At 39.3% G+C, this 19,243-nt stretch overlaps 2 protein-coding genes across 2 annotated transcripts; one reads left to right on the top strand and one right to left on the bottom strand.

Annotated features, from left to right (window-relative positions):
- Window positions 1–2,911: 2,911 nt before the first annotated feature.
- On the top strand, window positions 2,912–6,802 carry LOC121329287 (60S ribosomal protein L9-like). The gene is made up of 7 exons (XM_041274824.1): window positions 2,912–3,310; window positions 3,414–3,460; window positions 3,564–3,679; window positions 4,680–4,775; window positions 5,020–5,152; window positions 5,524–5,604; window positions 6,639–6,802. Exons 2-7 carry the CDS (start codon window positions 3,415–3,417, stop codon window positions 6,746–6,748), a joined length of 582 nt encoding a protein of 193 aa, XP_041130758.1. The 5' UTR covers window positions 2,912–3,310; window position 3,414; the 3' UTR covers window positions 6,749–6,802.
- A 2,883-nt stretch (window positions 6,803–9,685) lies between these two features.
- LOC121327458 (beta-klotho-like) lies at window positions 9,686–17,100 on the bottom strand. The gene is made up of 5 exons (XM_041271514.1): window positions 16,238–17,100; window positions 14,006–14,513; window positions 12,911–13,179; window positions 11,208–12,351; window positions 9,686–10,313 (listed from the first exon to the last, which is right to left on the bottom strand). Exons 1-5 carry the CDS (start codon window positions 16,976–16,978, stop codon window positions 9,985–9,987), a joined length of 2,991 nt encoding a protein of 996 aa, XP_041127448.1. The 5' UTR covers window positions 16,979–17,100; the 3' UTR covers window positions 9,686–9,984.
- Window positions 17,101–19,243: the final 2,143 nt, after the last annotated feature.

Raw genomic sequence — 19,243 nt, 5'->3', positions numbered from 1 at the left:
TTTGCTTACCGTATAATGTGACGCGGGGGCACTCAATTTTAGCCTTTAATTTTAATTGCGGAATAACGCCGATACGAATCAATCATTCACTTTCTTTAATTGAGTTTAAACCCTGAGAACAAAACTAATTCTCGTTTCAATAACGCTTGTTACCACATTGTGCCTTTTAGAAAGTGCTGCGTTTGCAGCACAACGTAATAACACTATGTAACACAATTTTTGTTCCTGGGTAGTAAGCGTTATTATACAATTATACTGTAAATTTACAGTATAATCGTAAATTCGAAAAATTACTCACTTCTAAATCTTTTGTAGTCATCTTTGTATTACTTTAGTATAAATACAAGTTAATTTGGATTCATGTTGTTTTTTTTCTGACTTTATGTGAACGAAAAGACACAAATTCGCCCATTTTCTCATTGGAAATCGGTACATTTCAAAATATCACTGTCCTGGTCACAAAAGCAAAGCTTGTGGGGAATAACAGCCATTTTCTATACTTTTGAGGCATAAGCAATTAGGAAACAACACTTACTACCCAGGAACAAAAAAAAAAAATAATTTGTTACACGGTGTAATGAGATGCACTCTTATGACAGATATTGATGCGTGTATTGTTACAATGTTTACCAAACCAACTAACAATTTAACGTTGTCACAACGTTGTGTGTTAGCTGGGGACAGTGACGTAAACACTTAGGTTGTGTATATTGCTGTGTATTTTGCTTAAAAATATCGTAAATATTTTAAATTATTCAAAATATATCCAATTGGACTACCCGCCCAAAGTCATTTTTCACGCACAATACAAAAAATACAAGCCCAATATTGTCCACCCCCGCCCCCATCAATCACATTTCTGTATATATTTATTTATATTTTATTTACTTACGTTTTACTTTTACTAAAAATATACCCTTAAGCATAGCTAATTATCAGAAATGCACATTCCTGTTTGTCCGTGGGGACCACCAATAGCGTTACTCTCCTCGACCAGTATCGAGAGAGGAACTCGTATTTCCTTGCGCCAATAGGGACCACAATGAGCATTGCACAGACAGGGACAGGACAAAATATACGTTGGGAGAGAAAGGGCATGTTTACCTTACTTTGGCGACTTATTTCTCTTTATGAGAGGAATTGAGTTTTTTTCTACATTTCACCTAAGAGTGTTGGGTACTACACACTTTAACAATTAAATTGTGATTTTGGCTTTTTTAGTTTTGCTGCGCCAGTACCGGAAAACACGTAAACTAACCTGTTGTATAGGAGTAAGGCTTCGCTGATAACGAGGCGCACCCGCAATTGGTGATCAACAGCCAATACCGCACCAACCTTAGCTTTAGGGTTAGGTTATTGTTATGAATTAAACACGGTTTTAATACCTCAATTCATCACCCTTGCCATGTGATCGTGTTGTAGAATACAATGACGACGCGGAGCACTTGTGTCTTTAGGTGAGGGAACTTCGACTGGACGCCAGTAAAAACCTGATGCGGGTCATTTAATCCAACCCAAATATTTTACAAAACCACACCCATAGAGGTGAATGGCAAGCCGTTTTAACATTTAATCCTTAATTGCTGATATCAAGAATGGCGTTTTTGATATCGGTATTGTAATCGTATTTTTTTATATCAAATGCAATTCTTGGTATCACAAACGATTCGATCGACTGTCCCCCCAGTCAACAGCAAGCCCTGTCACCTCTGTAATGAATTTTACAGTATTTTCACGCTCTATCCAACTCGTATATATTAAGCTGTATTCGTATTTTTGATTATTTTACAAATTATTTTTACGCATACGAATATTTGGCAGTGATCTACCTCCACAGACACGTGGCACTAACCGTTTACTGTATATAAATAACTTGAATTTCGTTTCGTTGTAGAAATACCAGCCTAAAATATGTAAACTATTTTTTAATGTTGCGACTGTCAGAATAATGTGAAAACTGACATTCAGAAAGTTTAAAATATATTTAGTTTGTTTTTATGCAGTTTGTATGTGTAGTATAATGAAGTCGGTGTTTTGTGTTTTTTTTTTTTTATTTTATTTTTGAAAATAATAAACCGCAAACGAAACTAATTGCGCCACAAACTGGAAATAGCATTGCCCTTAAAAACAAACTGTTATACAATAACATCCACTTAGAAAATTGATTTTTTTCTGTGCCAAATGTAATCTAGGTGAATGTTATCTTAGAATATAAGAACATAAGAAAGTTTACAAACGAGAGGAGGCCATTCTGTCCATCTTGCTCGTTTGGTTGTTAGTAGCTTATTGATCCCAGAATCTCATCAAGCAGCTTCTTGAAGGATCCCAGGGTGTCAGCTTCAACAACATTACTGGGGAGTTGATTCCAGAGCAGGACGAACCCGATCACGCTCACTCAAATACACACATCTCATATTCCTTCGTTGCACTAATTACTTACCAGTCCTGTCACAGGAGGTCGGCTGACAGATTATGAGTGTTTAAGTAAATACATTTCTAATGATTACTGTCTTATTGTAAGCCAATCTTCCACAGCAGAATCAGCCAGTCAACTAGATCGCACAGCTAAGAAATCTGAATTCGATTAAGCATGGCTGTACAATACATTTATGGCTAGGAGTATTGTAGACATAGAGGGGATAATAATGTAGAGTTCATTGCGAGGGACTTACATTTTGTAATTGTCACAAATCAATTAAGTGTGTGGGGTTTTTTTTTTTCAAAGCGTTCTGCTATTATATGGTCGCGTCTGAACTGTGCATCAAATACGTGATGACGTAGAACGTCCGCAATGTACAATTGCGTGCGGGCGTCGTCCCTCCTTCTTTTCCTCCGGCATCAGCGAGGTAAGAGTAGGGGAGTGCTCTGGCTGTGTAGGAAAATCCAACCGCATCTTTAAAGATTGTCTGTATAATGTGAATATAATAAACGCCACTGGAAAATAGATATTGTGCTTATAACGACGGGATGTGTATTTGGGAGTTTAACGATCGGTGGACCCAACAATTACAGTTTTGCCAGACGTTCTCCGAACCAGGCCTGTGTCCCTTGGTTTCAATGGCATGCAATTCCAGTTCCGAATTATAAAACGTTACTTTATACAAAACGTAAAGAGCAAGTCTAAAACCTCCCCAAGATGAGGCGCTGTTGAATTACACACCGTGTAGATAGGAAGTGTTGGACATGGGGACAGTAACTGAAACATCCAGACTCGCATTGCTTAGTTTGAGAAGTTGGACTCCATAGCAAGATGGACATCCAGCCGAGTAGTGTAGAAAGTGCTATAGGCCTGTGTTCAAGCTTTCAAGTGGTAAGTTTTGTACTGGGAGTGTCGTGTAGAAAAACACGCTAATGCCGTTGTTTTTAAAGCACTGAAGTCAATCTGAACGCGTTATTGTTTATTTCCCTATCAGAATGAAGACCATTCTCAGCAACCAGACCGTCGACATCCCCGGCAACGGTAAGTACGGTATGCCGTAGAGAATGTTTTTACTCTTGATCATGTAGTGCTTTTTTTTTGTGGGGAATAGAAACGTCATGCAGTCTTGTGTGTGTGTTTGCAGTCGAGGTGTCCCTGAAAGGGCGCACGGTAATCGTGAAGGGACCCCGCGGAACTCTGCGCAGAGAATTCAACCACATCAACCTTGAGCTGAGCCTCCTCGGCAACAAGAAAAAAAGGGTAAGCATGCCGCGATTGATGAACTGGTGTCTGATACAGATAACATACCTACCGTGAGCAAAATTTCCAGCAGAGACCAGCACTGTGTACTATTGTCTCCAGCTGATCGAGGATATGGCTGAGCCTGCCCAAGAAGAGAATAGACCACTAAAAGTGAACTGTTTGTCTATTTTCCTACATGATTCTGGGTGCCCTGGGAGAGCTCAGTAAATATTTCACCAGCTGGCCAGCAGTTGCTGATGTTTTCTGCATAGTGGTTCTTGGTATGAATTGGGTACGTTTCTAGAATGCGACATGGCCAGAGTAGAAATATACTGTACTGGTAACCATTTCCAACATTGCTGTGTGCGATTGTTCTGTATTTTGTATAAAGATGCTAAATGTTTAGATAAGTTTAGGCAGAAAAGGCTGTTCTGGATTAAGAAAACTGCTGTGCCATTAATATAGTTCTGGGTCGTTCCTTGAAAAAGGTACAGGTTTTACTCTTAAGGCATTTAAATTCGACCAGTGTCAAGCCCAAGACCATGGTAGTGATAGGTCTCCTAATAGTTAGTGTGCATTTCAGTAGGGCTTGCCAGCTTTGTCTACTGTAACAAATACTTTCATGCAATGGATCTCCTGGAAATTCAGGATGGTATTTGTATGCTGTTTCGATAGATCAAGAAAGGCATGTAGACATGGACAGTGGTTAAAGAAACTGGCTTATAAGCAGGAGGTCCCCGGTCCAGCTCAGCTACTGACTCACTGTGTGACCCTGAGCAAGTCATTTAACCTCCTTGTGCTCCATCTTTTGGGCGAGATGTAAGTGACTGCAGCTGATGCATAGTTCACGTGATGGTGGTCTGCTATGAAAGGCGCTATATAAAAATACAAATTATATTATAAAGGGAAGCAGTGCACATAGATCATCTTAGCATGTTGGTAATGGCTAGCAGTGTTTGTGTCAGTATGCTTGACTCTTGTCCATATGCTTTACAATGTTTTTTTTTTTTCTTCTCAGCTTCGTGTTGACAAATGGTGGGGTAACAGAAAGGAGCTTGCTACAGTACGAACCATCTGCAGTCATGTTCAGAACATGATCAAGGGAGTCACTTTTGTGAGTGCTGCCACGTGAAACTTTGTTAAACTGTCTAAATGCTTACGCTGGATGAATTCAAAGGCTGTCATTGTCCTTTGCATAGTAGACAACTTTAGTCTCTGTTCCGTCCGTCTGTCACCCCCCCCCCCCCCCCCCCCCCAACTCATCACACATTCTAATTAGACATTAATACAATAAAAACATTTTTTATCCCCTTAAGAGTTATTTGAGCACTAATCTGAACCCTGCGTTTGTCTTACAGGGCTTCCGTTACAAGATGAGGTCTGTGTATGCTCATTTCCCCATCAATGTGGTTGTTCAGGAAACTGGGTCTCTGGTGGAAATCAGGAATTTCTTGGGAGAAAAGTACATCCGCAGAGTACGCATGAGGGAGGGTAGGTGTTTACTGTACCTTCAGGAGCTGTGTATATAAGAAGAGATTCTGTGCAGTATTTACCCCTTGGTTTGCCGTTGGGTGTACAGAATGTTCTAATTCCACATTCATGTAGTTTCTGACAGTCAGTTTTTTCTTCCAATAAATTATCATCTAGTACTTTACTGTAATATGTAATCCACTTAGCAAGAATTATCAGAACTTTAAAACATAACACCCATAGGTCAGTGTTCAATTGTTTCTTTTGGAAGGATCAGAATTCAGAGACTTGAGTTTGTCAGGTTAATCTGTAACAGGTTCAGAATGGCTAGTAGTTTCTGCTCCTAGTTGGTTCTCAGTGTGAATTGTCTAACCCTTTTAAATGTCACACAGGTGTGAGCTGCAATGTCTCCCAGGCACTGAAAGATGAGCTGGTTCTTGAAGGCAACGACATTGAGCTGGTGTCCAACTCAGGTTTGTGTTGCAAGTTCTGTGGACGCGAGTTCTGAAGGAGGACGACGGCCTCTTAGTTGCCTGGTTTCATTTGCTTCAGTCCTCTTAACACAATTATTTTTTTGCTTTGGATGAAGTGCCAAATTCAGATCCTTTTTACTTTCTACCTGGTCATTAAATTTAATTGTAATGGTAACCCTGTGGATCCCCTTATGGTCTGGTAATCTGCATGCTTTCTGACCACTTTGCTGCTCAGATGGTCTTGCCCGAGGTGATCTGAATAAACTTTCTGATTTAGTTTTTCTACACTGAATCTAGTGGAGGGTGTTGGATTCTGTATATTGTGAAGTACGTTTTTTTGAATATTTGTAAAAAATCAAAAGCCTTAACACAGTTTGAACTGCCAATGAGACAGCTTATGTTTTTCTTTTTTTTTTTAAATGTACATTAAGCTTTACATGCTGTTATGGCTTGAAAGACGCCTGCCTGCAGTGTGGTGGTTACATTCAGTTGCCACTGTTTTGCAGCTTTTCAAGCACAAATATTCTGGATGGCAACTTGCAGTTTATGAACTTGGTCATAGTGTAAACACATGGGCAGTTCTTTTTCAACACAGCAGGCCACCCTGTGGTTTGCAATGTCTGTATACGTGGAGGCTGTCCATCTGGATGCTTGTGTAGCCCACTTTCAGTATGTCTGAAGGAATATATTCACTTGTAATATTTGGTTAGGATATTCTTTAGTATGTTGAGAGTACAATAATGTTAATATGATGGTTGTAGGTATGGTGGTCTACTTTTTGCATGTTTAATTGCACTAGTTTGGTATTTACAGCTGTGCTGGGGCTGCATGTTTACATTCTAATGACATTTCTTCAATTGGATCAGGAAAACTTGGTGGTCTCTGTTTTGAAGGAGGATATTTTGGTGAATCTGGGACCATTTGACAGTGGAACACCCAGTAAACTTAAGACCTTGAAAAAGCAACTTCCTACCACAGCAGGTTACCTTGGATCAGTTTTTGGTTCTGACTTTTTGTGTGGTGTTTCTTTGCAGCTGCCCTGATCCAACAAGCAACGACTGTCAAGAAGAAGGATATCCGTAAGTTCTTGGATGGGATTTACGTGAGCGAGAAGACCACTGTGGTTGAGATGACCTCCGATTAAAAACAAACAAAAAAATGGCTCATTCAGGACGAAATAAATTTTATCCCACAAAAATGGAAATGTAGTTTGTTTTTTCTCTCTATATCCTATGATCTCTGAGGAGGTATATCTTTAGTTATTTGAATACTACTGCAAATCTAGGAAGAATCTGATTGGTACCCACCCTGCCTATATTAATCTTAAACCCAGCACCTTTCCAGAAATAAGTTTCCCAGCACAGAATTGTAAGAGGAACCACCTGCTCTTTCTGATCTGAATCTGTTTCCAGGAATGTTTTGCACTAGGTGGTGACCCTTGCATTTGTTTTCTACTTTGCATGAAATTGAATGCCAGCTTCTGTGCTTGACTAAAGAGCTTATTTTTTCAGTTTTATAGTTTACAAATGAATGCTGCAAAAATACACCTTCAGACATGGTGGGTAATGGGAATGTATGTTAGAATTTAGTACAGCACTGGGGACTGAACACATACAAGCCACTGCAATGCTATTTGAGGATCTTCTCCAGTTAATCACAAACTATTATAACCAATTCGAATTAAAGGTGCATTGTGTGAAATTAGGAATCTGCTGAACCAGAACTTTAGCACAGACCTCTTGAGAGGTTAAACTGATGAGTGTTCCCTTTCTGATTGGGAACGTGTGACTGGAGCTGAATGAATAATTGTTTTGTCTGTTCCCTCCTACATGTAAAGAACTTACATTAATTCAAATGAATATTCATTGAACAAACTAGACAAGACCTGTTGTAGTTCATATGTTGAATTCTTAATTGGTACCTAAAATATTAAGAATTGTACAGAATTACCTACTCCAATGGATTGTATTACACCTGGGGTTAATTTGTTTCAATTGCTCTCGCAGCTGTGTTATAAGTTAACCCCATACATTAGCCTTTAAGCATAATTCGGTGGACGCTGTAGAGAACGTCTCGTTGCGTCTTTTCCCCAGTTTACCTCGTGTGTCTCCACGCCGTCCACTCTGGTTTTCCTCAGCTGCGCTCCCTCCTGGCTCAATCACATCGGAGGGGGGGGGGGGGGTTTGCATTGCATCTCCATTGAGGTGTGGTGATTATAGCATTGTCACACACATGAATAATTAGTGGAATGAAGTAAGGAGTTAAATAGAGTTTCACCAGTTCATGTGCAGTGAAATACTTCATATTTCACCCATTAACTGTTTATAGATTAATATTCATTGCATTTAATTGAATTAGCAGTAATTGGGGGGGGGGGGGGGTACATTTAACGATCTGCTGTTAATACTTAGTACTAAAGTTACCGATAGTCTGAAGAATTTCTGTATTAACTTTCTACCTGTGTCACACACCTCTAGGGGTCTGACAGCTGTGACATTGTGTTCATTGCGATTTAGATAGTCTGCAGGTGGGTGTTAAAGATTATCTGGAGAGGTTGAGTTAATTGCAATTGGCTCTAGCTTACACTTAGTGCTGTCCTCCGTATTAGCTATGAAATCTCGTTACTACACTACTGTGAGTTAATTGCAATTGATCCAATCTGTTTTGTTGCTGAGGCAACATCGATGTTCTAAAATGTGGACAGTTACGTTAGGTTGTGACATAATATATTGCATCTGGCTCATACAATATGTAAAAATAATAATAAAAGGAATACACCACAAAAAAAGACTAAACCTAGCAAGCAAAGTGCAAATTAAAGTGTGAAAACAGTTAAACTGGACATTCTTTGCAGTTTAGAACTAGATTATAATGAACAGGTTTAAACACCTGCTTCACATTTACAAATGGCTGCAGCTCGTGGGTTCCAGGACTATCACAAGAGACTAGTAAGTATTGTATTTGTATTTATTTTACAGTACCTGGGAAATTGCCAACAGTATGTTGCAGGGCTGCAGCCAACCAGGGCACACGACCAGATAATGTGACAGTGTGTTCTGAACTAGTGTTGTTCAATTCACTGACGGAGCTGTGGGAGGGCTGGAGTACTTGTGTAATGCCTCTTACAAGAAATGTTGTTAATGAAGAAAAGAGCAGACAGTGTGTGCTAATACATAAAGTGTACAGGAGAATTCACTTCATAGCTCAAATGAAAATACAGATGTATGATATGCCAAAACTATTTCATGTTTCTGTGTGCATCGGATTCTAGCCAAATGCAATCCGAAATGCCCATTAAGAAGCAAGGCGTGTATAATATGTTCTGTATAGTGGGACACGCATTGAAACCCTGAACACTGGCATTGCTTGGTCCCGGCTGTCTTTCTGCTTGGCTGCATGGTGTTCAATGATATTTTATAGTCAGGTCAACATAAATTCACCCTTATTTTTGGTTGTACCAAATACATACTTACATACAAAATTTATACAAAGTTAAACACAGAAATAAAAGCTAACTCCTTCATGGCAATAACAGGTTATTAGCATTTATTTTATAATCAGCCTTTTTTTTTAAGAAACATTAGCAAATTAGAATTTGATTAAAATGTAATTTGGATTGCATTTTTTAAAATTCAATATACATTATTTTCAAACAGGATGAAACTATTAAACATGAGTCATTGAAAGCAATTAATGATAGCAAAAAACAATTTCTTGATAAAAAAAAAAATACACAAAGATATAAATGTGATAGAAATCACAGCAATCCTGTGCTGTATATAAAAGGATGTCCTGCTTATTAAATTCTGTGCCACAAAACCAATTCAGTACTGAAGAGTGTCTTCACAAAACTCGGATATTGTTCGCTGTAACAGTATGTCAAAGTGCTACTACAACTGTTTAAATAATGTACCTGTCAAGTTTTGTTGTTTTTATTTTATTGCTCTTCCTCTTCCTGGACAGATCTCAGACCTCTGGTCATTTTGAAAAAAAAAAAAAGCTTTGAAACAGACATTAAAGTTGTAAGTGTAAAAAGTTGTCAGCATTTTAATAATAAAAAGAAAAATGACAGGTACATTATTTAAACAGTTGTAGCAACACATGTAACGGTATATTTTTTTGGAAGCCTGCTACTTTTTAAAAGTATTTACTAGCATAACCTCTACATTCAACAATGACCATTTAAGACGCGTTTGACATGTTTTTCAGTCAAGTATAAAAAATAAAGAAGTATTCATTTACAAATCTTTAGGCTTGTACTTTCTTCAATTTAAAATGTGCTCTCGGGGCAGGAGTAACTGGAAAATAACACAGTGCTTACTGTCTCTTACATAAAACTGCGCAAACAAGCCCAACCCATTCAGGAGAGAGGGGTTCATTTTAGTGTGGCTTCCTTCGTTTCCTTTGGTAAATGAGAAGCACTGAAATACAGAGCGCTACAATGATGAGAAGACAGGCCCCAAAGAAAAGCAAGGGCTTTCTCTCCAGTATCATAGCACACAGTAAACAGTTTTTCTGCTTTATCTTGTCCTCACATGATCGGACTTGTTTTTCTAAAGGAAAGCCATTGCTAGTCACCAGTTGGCTGTAAAACTGCACTGAGGCCTTGGAGCTGGATTTGTAGTTGAACAATCCAAACTGTGGCACATGCTTATCCTGTAACTTCCAGATGTAGTATCCTTTGATGTTGACGTGATCTTGTTGATGGGCTGTTGAGAAAGGGGTAGAAAATCGTCATCAGTCCGTTTTAATAGCATCAGATACTGTTTTTACAGACAGTACTACAGTTGCTCCCTGCTTTTGGGGAAGGGAGGATTTGGTCTGCTGGTACCCGCCTACAACTATGGACAAAGGTTTTGAATTTTTGGATTAGACATAATTATCAAAAAAAAAAATCTACTGGAAACCATAATAGAAGTACAGTGTCTGACAGTTTTTTTGTAAAGAATATGGAAAACTACAAAGCGGTGTGCAATTTGATATGTTAATGTAAGATTATTCAGCAGGTTTCATTCAACTTCATGAAGCAAAATGAGTTAATTTCATCGGGATGCTAAACATTTGGCCATAGCTGTAGTAAGATGTAATTACTGTTTTTTGTGACATTTTTTGTCAGTTCATTGTTATGCTTACTTGAAAAAACACAAGGTTATCATGTTAGTGTTACTCAGGTTTGCCTAACGTGGATGAAACAGGTGGTAACAAGTCATTCATACACATCAGCATACTGTATGAGTATGTGAAGAATTAATTCCCTTATTTGTAACTGTATCTAGTTCACAATCAAGTTTTATAATTCAAGGTTGTATAAAATGTTTTTTTTTTTTTTTTTTAAATGTTATTTTATAATACTGCAGGGGTGTCCAATCACGGCACACTCCAGGTTTAACAGCAGTAATTTACTACTCAGGGCCTGGAAGGAGGGTTAATTCGTTCACTTAAATCATTTGGAACCAGGTTGAAACAAAGACCAGGAGTAGAAAGGCCAGCTTGTAACGGATTCCTCTCATTTTGTGGCACTTTCTGTTTAAAAACTGTAAAGCACTTTATAACAGTTAAATTAACCCACAACCAGAACAGTCAGTATACATAATGAAACTCACCTTTTAACACCTCTTCAATGTAATGCTTGATATAAAATGTTCTGAGCTCATCTGTATAAGATCTGTCATCTACCCCATTAGCCGTAATGTAAAGGGCTACATCTCCATAGCTGGCCTTGACCCAGTTTAGAACTCTGCGAATCCCCCAGGGTACCACAGATAAGCCCAGGGGGGAGCTGGGCCAGGTGATGTCTGACATGAGGTTGCCGTCGCGGTCGTGCTCGTACCGGCTGCCATTCTGCCGCTGGTGTATCACCAGGTGTGTGGTGAAGTGGTTCAGGGCCACAAAGTCAGCTGCACCCCTGATGATTTTCTTTTCCTTCTCGGTAAAATGTGGGAGAGTGGACTGCGACAGCCCTTCTATGTTCTTCTCCCGCAGGTAATGGCGCATTGCTGCAGGGTAATCGCCAGTCCTGAAGATAGGCTCCATGAACCAAGCCAGCTCAAACTGCAGGAACCTCTGTACGGCAGCAGCATGGGACGACAGGTATGGATTGGCAGGTTCGGCCCAGTCGGCGTGCAAGGAGAGCGATACCAGTCCATGTTGCCGGACCCTGTAATGCTTGTCGTACAACTGCCAGGCCATTGCGTGCGCCATGATCAAGTTGTGGCCGGCTGTGTATGTATCACTGCTGTTTGCACTGTAAGCATGACTTAGCCTGTTGGGTTCATTCACAGTGATCCACAGCCCAACCCATTCCCCTAACTCTTTAAAACACAGGTCAGCGTAGTCCCTGAAGGCATGAGCAGTGGACCTGTTGAGCCACCCCCCAGCACTATGCAAAGACACAGGCAGGCCAAGGTGGTGGTGGTGGGTTGGATGGTACAAAGTCACCAAGGACTTGATGTTGTGCTTCCGCAGCTCTGTAATCACACACCGGTAGTATGTCAGGGCCTCTGTGTTGATAGCGGAGAGGTCACCGTTGGGTAGAATGAGGGACCAGTTGAGGCCGAACCTGTAGTGATCTACCTTCAGTTTTCTAACCAAATGCAGATGATTCCTGATGGCGCTGAAGGCTGTGCACTGGGCAGATCGTGTCTTCAGCTTGACGTCACTGATTTTGTGAAGACCCCCGTCTCCAGTGATGTTCCAGAGGTACAGGTTAGGATCAGTGAATTGAGGAGAGGAGGATGTGAGATGCACCTGTGGTTTAGGATAAAGACTGGAATTAAACTGGGGAAGCTGAACATGGCTTCTAGGAGTTGACAAAGGGCAGGGTATCAGTTTTGACCATTGTCTTTTTTCTAGGACTGTGGAAAAGCCTAAAAAGATAAAACACATCCTGCAATAAATATGTATGGAATTCTTTTTGTGCACCCTTGTTTACAACTGCAGCAGGTGTTGCTGGGTAATGTAATAATATGATTATGTTTTAAATCTGCACTTATGCAATGATGTTGCAGAATTTTGATGAATATATATTTTCTAAGCTGAAACCACTTGGTAGGTGTCCAAACTAATACTAATTAGAGATTTAAAGAGAGGGGCCGGCAGTGCATTGATGAAAACTAAAAGCAATCCCTGAAACTAAATTACAGTAGTAAATGCATCCTGCCGTTTCTTCTAATCTATGCTGCTGTCTGTCAATGGCAGCTGTTGCATTGTCCGTATAAATGATGCCAATAGAATTCCAAGCACTGCGGGCTATACTGAAGAACCTGCAATGTACAATATACAGTACACACATGCAGTTTTGACTTGCCTGAAGAGTAGAGTCTGAGACCCCCCACTGAAAGTCACAGGGAAATTGCCCCTGAATGGGTTGGATTATCTCGCTCCCCGGAAAGCCACGATGTTTGATAATCTGTTTGTAGAAAAGAGCAGACGTTTTGGGAATTCTCGTTTTTTCCTTACTATTGATATCCACGTAAAACAGACCCCTTCGGCTGTTATAGGCATATTGCCACTCAAAGCCATCAACCAGCGACCATGCTGTGTAGCCAAAGACATCCACACCATCATGTTTAATAGCTGAAAGGAGACAAAAACATTTATTTAACAAACGCTGTGCACCTTCTCTGCATGGGTTTGATACAGTAAATCACAGTTATCGTAACTAATACAAATGTATTTTTATATAACACCCTTCGTCCCATGACATCCCAGAGTGCTGTACAAAGTTAAAAACAAAACTAAAGAGTTAATGTGCACAATACACTCCAGCTACAATAAATTATCTAAAGCACATAACAAAATAATCAATTTAGACTTAAAATAATCCAGCGTCAACCGAACAGAGTTCCACAAATGAGGAGCACTAATTTGTTAACTAATGTATTCTTCTGGTTGAGATTCACTTCTTCTTGTCCTTGTTTAGATTCACAGAATATCCTTTTCTATTTCAGCCATCACACACTGGTACGTTTTTAAAACTTTGAAGTAAAGCATCCCTGTGGCTTCCTGCTTGTTTCTCTCCAAGTTCACCTGGTACACCATCGTGTCACCATCGTGCGTGTATGAAATACAACATTTGTTCTAGGTGGTATTTCTTCTTACTGATGTACTTCTTAAATCCACTAGGAGCAGAGTGTCGTAGGGAGACAGGTTACAGTATGATGTACCAGCGGAACGTAAAAAGATGTCTGAGAAGCATTCTGAAGCTTCAAACTTCTAACTTTTAAAAGGTCACCAGGGTCTGATGAAACAGAAAATAATAAGCAAAGTGAACCTAAACAAATTCAGAATAATGTGACATGTCAGACCCCTAACATATTGTTCTTATTATCAAAAATAATAAAGAGATTCTCTTAAAGTTTACTGTTGAGTAATAATATGATTGCCAAAGCCTTCTACCCACCTTGCAGCACCTCGTTTATAAACTTCTTCATCAGATAAATAGCAGTGGTGTCTTCAGTTGTAACCTTGTGATCTGTGAACCAGCCAGTCTCCACAATGAGAATCCTGGGGTTGTTGTATTCCAGTTTGATCCAGTTCAGAGCCTGCCTCATGTTGAGTGAAGCTTGCTGGCCTGACTTTGCTAGAGCTGAGCGGAAGTTGTTGGGCCCGAACGAAAAGGCAAAGAAGTCAGCCGTTCCACTGATGTGTTTTTTCTCGTCTTCCGTAAAGAAAGGGATAAGGTCATGGTTTTTGTTTTTCAATACAGCAGGGTAGTCACCATTTCCATATATGGGTGCCGCGAACCAGCCCAGCACAGCCTCCATGGACTGTTGGCACCTTTCAACATTGACAGGATTCGTGTTTCCTTTCCCAGGCACAATCCAGTGGGACCCCAAAGCTATTGACACAAACCCATCCTGCAGTTGGCGAAAACGTTTGTCATACGTGTGCCATGCGTTTGCGTGAGCCTAGAAAAAAAACAGAAAGGAAATATATTCATGCTGGCTTACTACAATTACAAACCACTTGCAGGCTCAGACTAAGGCCTTCATCTTCCAGCTGGAAGGAACAATTCCATTATGTTGTGATGAAGCAATAATGTCTAGGTGGTATGTTTGTGGCTCAACATTGGTTGGCTTTGGCTGTGCACTAAATATGCGTGTTCTTTTCTGTAGCTTCTAGGGATTGTATAATTCCTCCCACACACTCTTTCTGGCCATTACCTTTAATAAAATACGGGGTTCTGGTAAGATTCATTAGATTCAGTCGCTCATTAATAATTTATGTAACAATTTAGTGTGACATACATTCAGAGAAACTGTCGACAGGGTGTCTCCATCTACCCCCAGATTCGATACATTCTATAATTCTTAATAAAAACGTCTTTCAAAGTGTATGAAACCTGTCACCTGAGACCTTACAATTCTGTAGGTCATTTAGAAGGAGACGCAAACTGTGTGACACAAAACAGCTAGTTTCTTTAGGAGAATAAAAGGCATTTATAGAAATATTGTAATATTTCCATAGTCGAACAGAGGTGGAACTTTTGTAGAGCAAGTCTTAGGTGACTTTTTCAATTTAGAAAACCTAATGTAATTCTTAGCTTTTTTTTAGCAGTTGTTCAATGTGACATGCAAAATTCAATTTAGTATCCATCTGTGTCCCAGAATCCTAATAGCTATTCAGTCTTGCAATGGGGATGTTGTCAATGTTACCCTAAACACCCTTGATCAAGTGTCCATTTCTGTAGCTGCTATATAAAACTGGCTCAGTGAAGAATGGGGTGGAGCCTTATTCTATTGGTATTCCCAATAAATAAATAAATAAAGTAAATAAACACAGAAGGTATCACATATCTCTTATAAAAAAACTACAACAACAACAAAAAACTATTTAACATGACTTAGCATTTGGCAACGTGGATCAGAAAGGCAATATGGGGGATGTGTGTTTTAAAAACAGTGAGTTACAATGGTTCTATATTCAAACCCAGCAAGAGCCTATGGCAGAGAATTATAGTGATGGGAAAATGTATTGGTACTGGTGGTGAAGCGACTTTAACAATGATTGATTTCATGTTGTTACTTACTAACTAATACAGCAATAAAGTAACTATAAAAATGGGGTAATATCAGTAAAAGATAAGCCTATACCATAAACATGTCCTCCTGTCTCACTGAGCAATTGTGAAGTAATGTCAATGTCAGCAAACAAGCTTTGTTTTTCTTAATGCACCAGCAAGCACAGATCATCACAAATAATAAGATCTTATTCCATTGTTATAATATCTTAATGCAATCTAACATTTAATACCAGCAACGGTGTAAACGCCTTTTATTTTAAAATGCAGTCAAACGAATATCTTGTAAATGTAAAATTGGGAAACTACCACTTAAAATGTTATTATCTTTACATTTCACTTACTCTTGTATGTTGTTTGCAATGATTTGATTAGTGGTCCTGGATTTTGTTGCTCCAATAAAGAGCTGTTAGGATTTTTCTCTGTCTCAGAATAAACATAAAACAGTAAGGAAAATGTGAAACAGCAACAGTGAAAATGAAGTTAATGTCTCTGACTAAGGATTCTTACCTTGCTAGGAGACTGACTGATAGAACAAATACCATAAAGCTGTAATGTGGAAAATTGAGTTATTAAGCACACACGAAGTCCACGATGAGAACACTGGCTTACCTTGATTAGATTGTGTACAACTGTAGAGACAGCCGCAGAATTCCCTGTTTCTCCGGGAGCATGCATACCTGTCCCGTAGCCATGCCAAGCAACCAGATAGGGATTGTGGATAGTAACCCAGTACTTGACACGGTCCCCAAAAGTCTGAAAACAAAAGGTTGCATAGTCATTGAAGATCTCCACTATGCTCTCACTCTTCCATCCTCCATTCTTGAGTTGAAGCACTAGGGGCAGGTCCCAGTGGTAGAGAGTAACTATAGGCTCAATATTAACCATTTTTAAGGAATCGATAAGCCGGTTATAGAACTTCACACCTTTCTTGTTGGCAGCCCCCACTGTCCCATTGGGAAAAAGTCGTGGCCAGGAAATTGAGAACCCATAGGTCTGTACTCCTAAGTGCTGAAGAGCTGCCAGGTCATTGTGCCACAGTGTGTAGCTGTCACTGGAGTGGTCTGCTGTCACATTGCCAAACCTGATGTGCTGAGAATGAGTGAAGTGGTCCCAGATGGAGGGGCCTTTGCCATCCTGATCCCAAGCTCCCTCAGTCTGAAATGCTGCAGTCCCAGCCCCCCAGAGGAAATCCTGGGGGAATGTATCATGTAGAAAGAGCTGGCTTTCATTCAGAGAGTTCAGGCTCGACAGTTTTCTCCACACAGATCTTCCATCCCCTAGCTCACAAGCAACCAATCCTACACAAAGCAAAGCAAAAGCTAGAGGGCTTATCAATCCTAGGCTGTACATGGTGAATCAAAATGCGCTTCAAATAAGTAAAACATGAAATAAATGAACAGGAAAATCAGGCTGTGACTCAGTCGTGCAGTCTCTCTTCATCTGTAGAATGAACTGCAGGACTGTCTTGTTGCTGCATTAGGCTCTGTCAATGATTAGCGTAAACTGTGAGTCGAAGGATAGGTCACAAGGAGGGGGACACTGCTTCAGGGAGGTGTGCTACTGGGACAGTTCATTACGGGGGCTGTTCAAACACAGGCACAACAATGGGACAACGTGAAGCCCAGTGCACACCAAGACACTTTACTTCAGGTACATTATGTAAGTAAACATTTGTACACTTGAGTGTAAATAAACCATGGACAGGCCTGCTTCAGTGTCTGTGTTGTTGAAAAAAAAAAAAAAAACAGCTAATCTGACTCCCAAGCAGATATTCCATTTACAAATATGAAGAACACATCTACAATGTACTGGGATATGTCCATTATAATGTTATAAAGATGTAAATGAACTCTGTGCATTTCATGTTTACTAACATTTACAGCACTTTTAAAAATGTTTTCGGTAAATGTGAATGGACAGTTACTGTTAGATATAGAATAATAATAAAAAACAAATATCATATAAAAAAAAACCTTTTCATTAAAAAAAAATAGGTAGTTGAAGGCGTCATAAATGTATTGTACACAATAACGCTATCTTGTTTTAGCCGTTGTATATTATTTTGGATATATCCTGCTGATAAAGAATGATAGACTAGCATGAGCATAAGGAGAAGCAAATGAATGCCATGAATCAGTGGAATGATTTCACATTAAATAATTTTCACCTTAGCAAAAAAAAAAAAAAAAAAAAATGAAGCATGTATCGCTGTATACAGAATGCAGTACAGTAAAGGACACTGAGCCTCGTTTATGAAAGGGCTCTAAATGTAGTTGTAACATGCACCATAAATCAAATTTTACTGTCCCGGTTACTAACAGAGAACGCATTCATTTACGTGCACACTATTTGGCTAATTTACATATCATAGTGTGCACAGTACATGTATTGTGAGCGATAACTTAATGTGCACGATAATGTCAGAGACTTACCAGTGACCACCGTGATATCAAAATCCCCAGCAGTCCAGGCGTATCTTTTGGTCAGTAGTTTATTGTGAAAGTGGAGGTAGCACTCAGCAAGGGACAGACAGAGGCAACGTAAAGTGAAACTGCACACAGAGGAGTTAGAATTTATAGTGAAGGAGGTTGTTTTCAATTATAATACCTTGTTTGGTCCAGTATTTTATTTAACCACTCTATTTGTACCAATGTGATGAACTATAAAATAAAATCTAAGAATTTATAACATTAATTCATGTTTATTCACGCTTAATACAACCTGTTATTTACAGGTCATTTACACTGGTCCATATGAAAACTGTAATGCAAGTAAAGGCTCCATGATGCCAGATAGATTTCAGCCCAGAAAAACAGGTTTAAATAGTCCTCCCATCAGTGGTTAGAGCCTGGTTTCTAAACGAGCTAACTATCGCTCACTTTAAGATGCACACTACAGTTATCACTCTTTAGTAAATACGATGTGAATAAAGCTCACCTCATTATTCAGAGCGGAATACCTCATTTAAATACATTATCATGCATTACTATACAAATCACATATTCATTTTGATTACCATAGTGTGGCACAATAAAATCAGTGTGCACCATAATATGCCCACTATTTCGAGCGATAATTAATTCAATTGCAATAGTATATACCAAAATCATGACTGTGCACACTAATTGCAATTAAGGTGGACCCTAATGTTTAGTGCCCTTTCGTAAACGAGGCCCATTGCACTTTGTATTAGTATTGGAATTGTAGAAACATGTTCAGTAATTAATACAACCAGCCATGTCCCAGACACGCCCTCTAGCTTCTAGCTGTGGATGTTTCAGAACATAATTTACCAGAGATACCTGATGGAAACTAAATATTATATTGCCACACAACATATTACAGTGTATAGTTTTTTTTTTTTTTAATATCAGGTTTCTTTTTAAACATAGTTTTATAAACAGCTCTGTTCATATTGGATGAATCACAGACTAATTATACAGTGCCATATATGGGACACTATACCGTACCTAAGAGATGGACATCTTAGCGTGGTATAAAGAAATTATTTATATGTATTTCAGCAGAAAGGGGGAAAAAAAAACATCGAGATAACAGCAACATCTTTAGAAGAGCACCAAACAAGCAAGCTGTAGTAATTACCCTGCTGCATGT

This window comes from Polyodon spathula, chromosome 2 (genome assembly GCF_017654505.1).
Source record: "Polyodon spathula isolate WHYD16114869_AA chromosome 2, ASM1765450v1, whole genome shotgun sequence".
Lineage (NCBI taxonomy): Eukaryota > Metazoa > Chordata > Actinopteri > Acipenseriformes > Polyodontidae > Polyodon > Polyodon spathula.
This window is presented reverse-complemented; position numbering and strand designations above follow the sequence as displayed.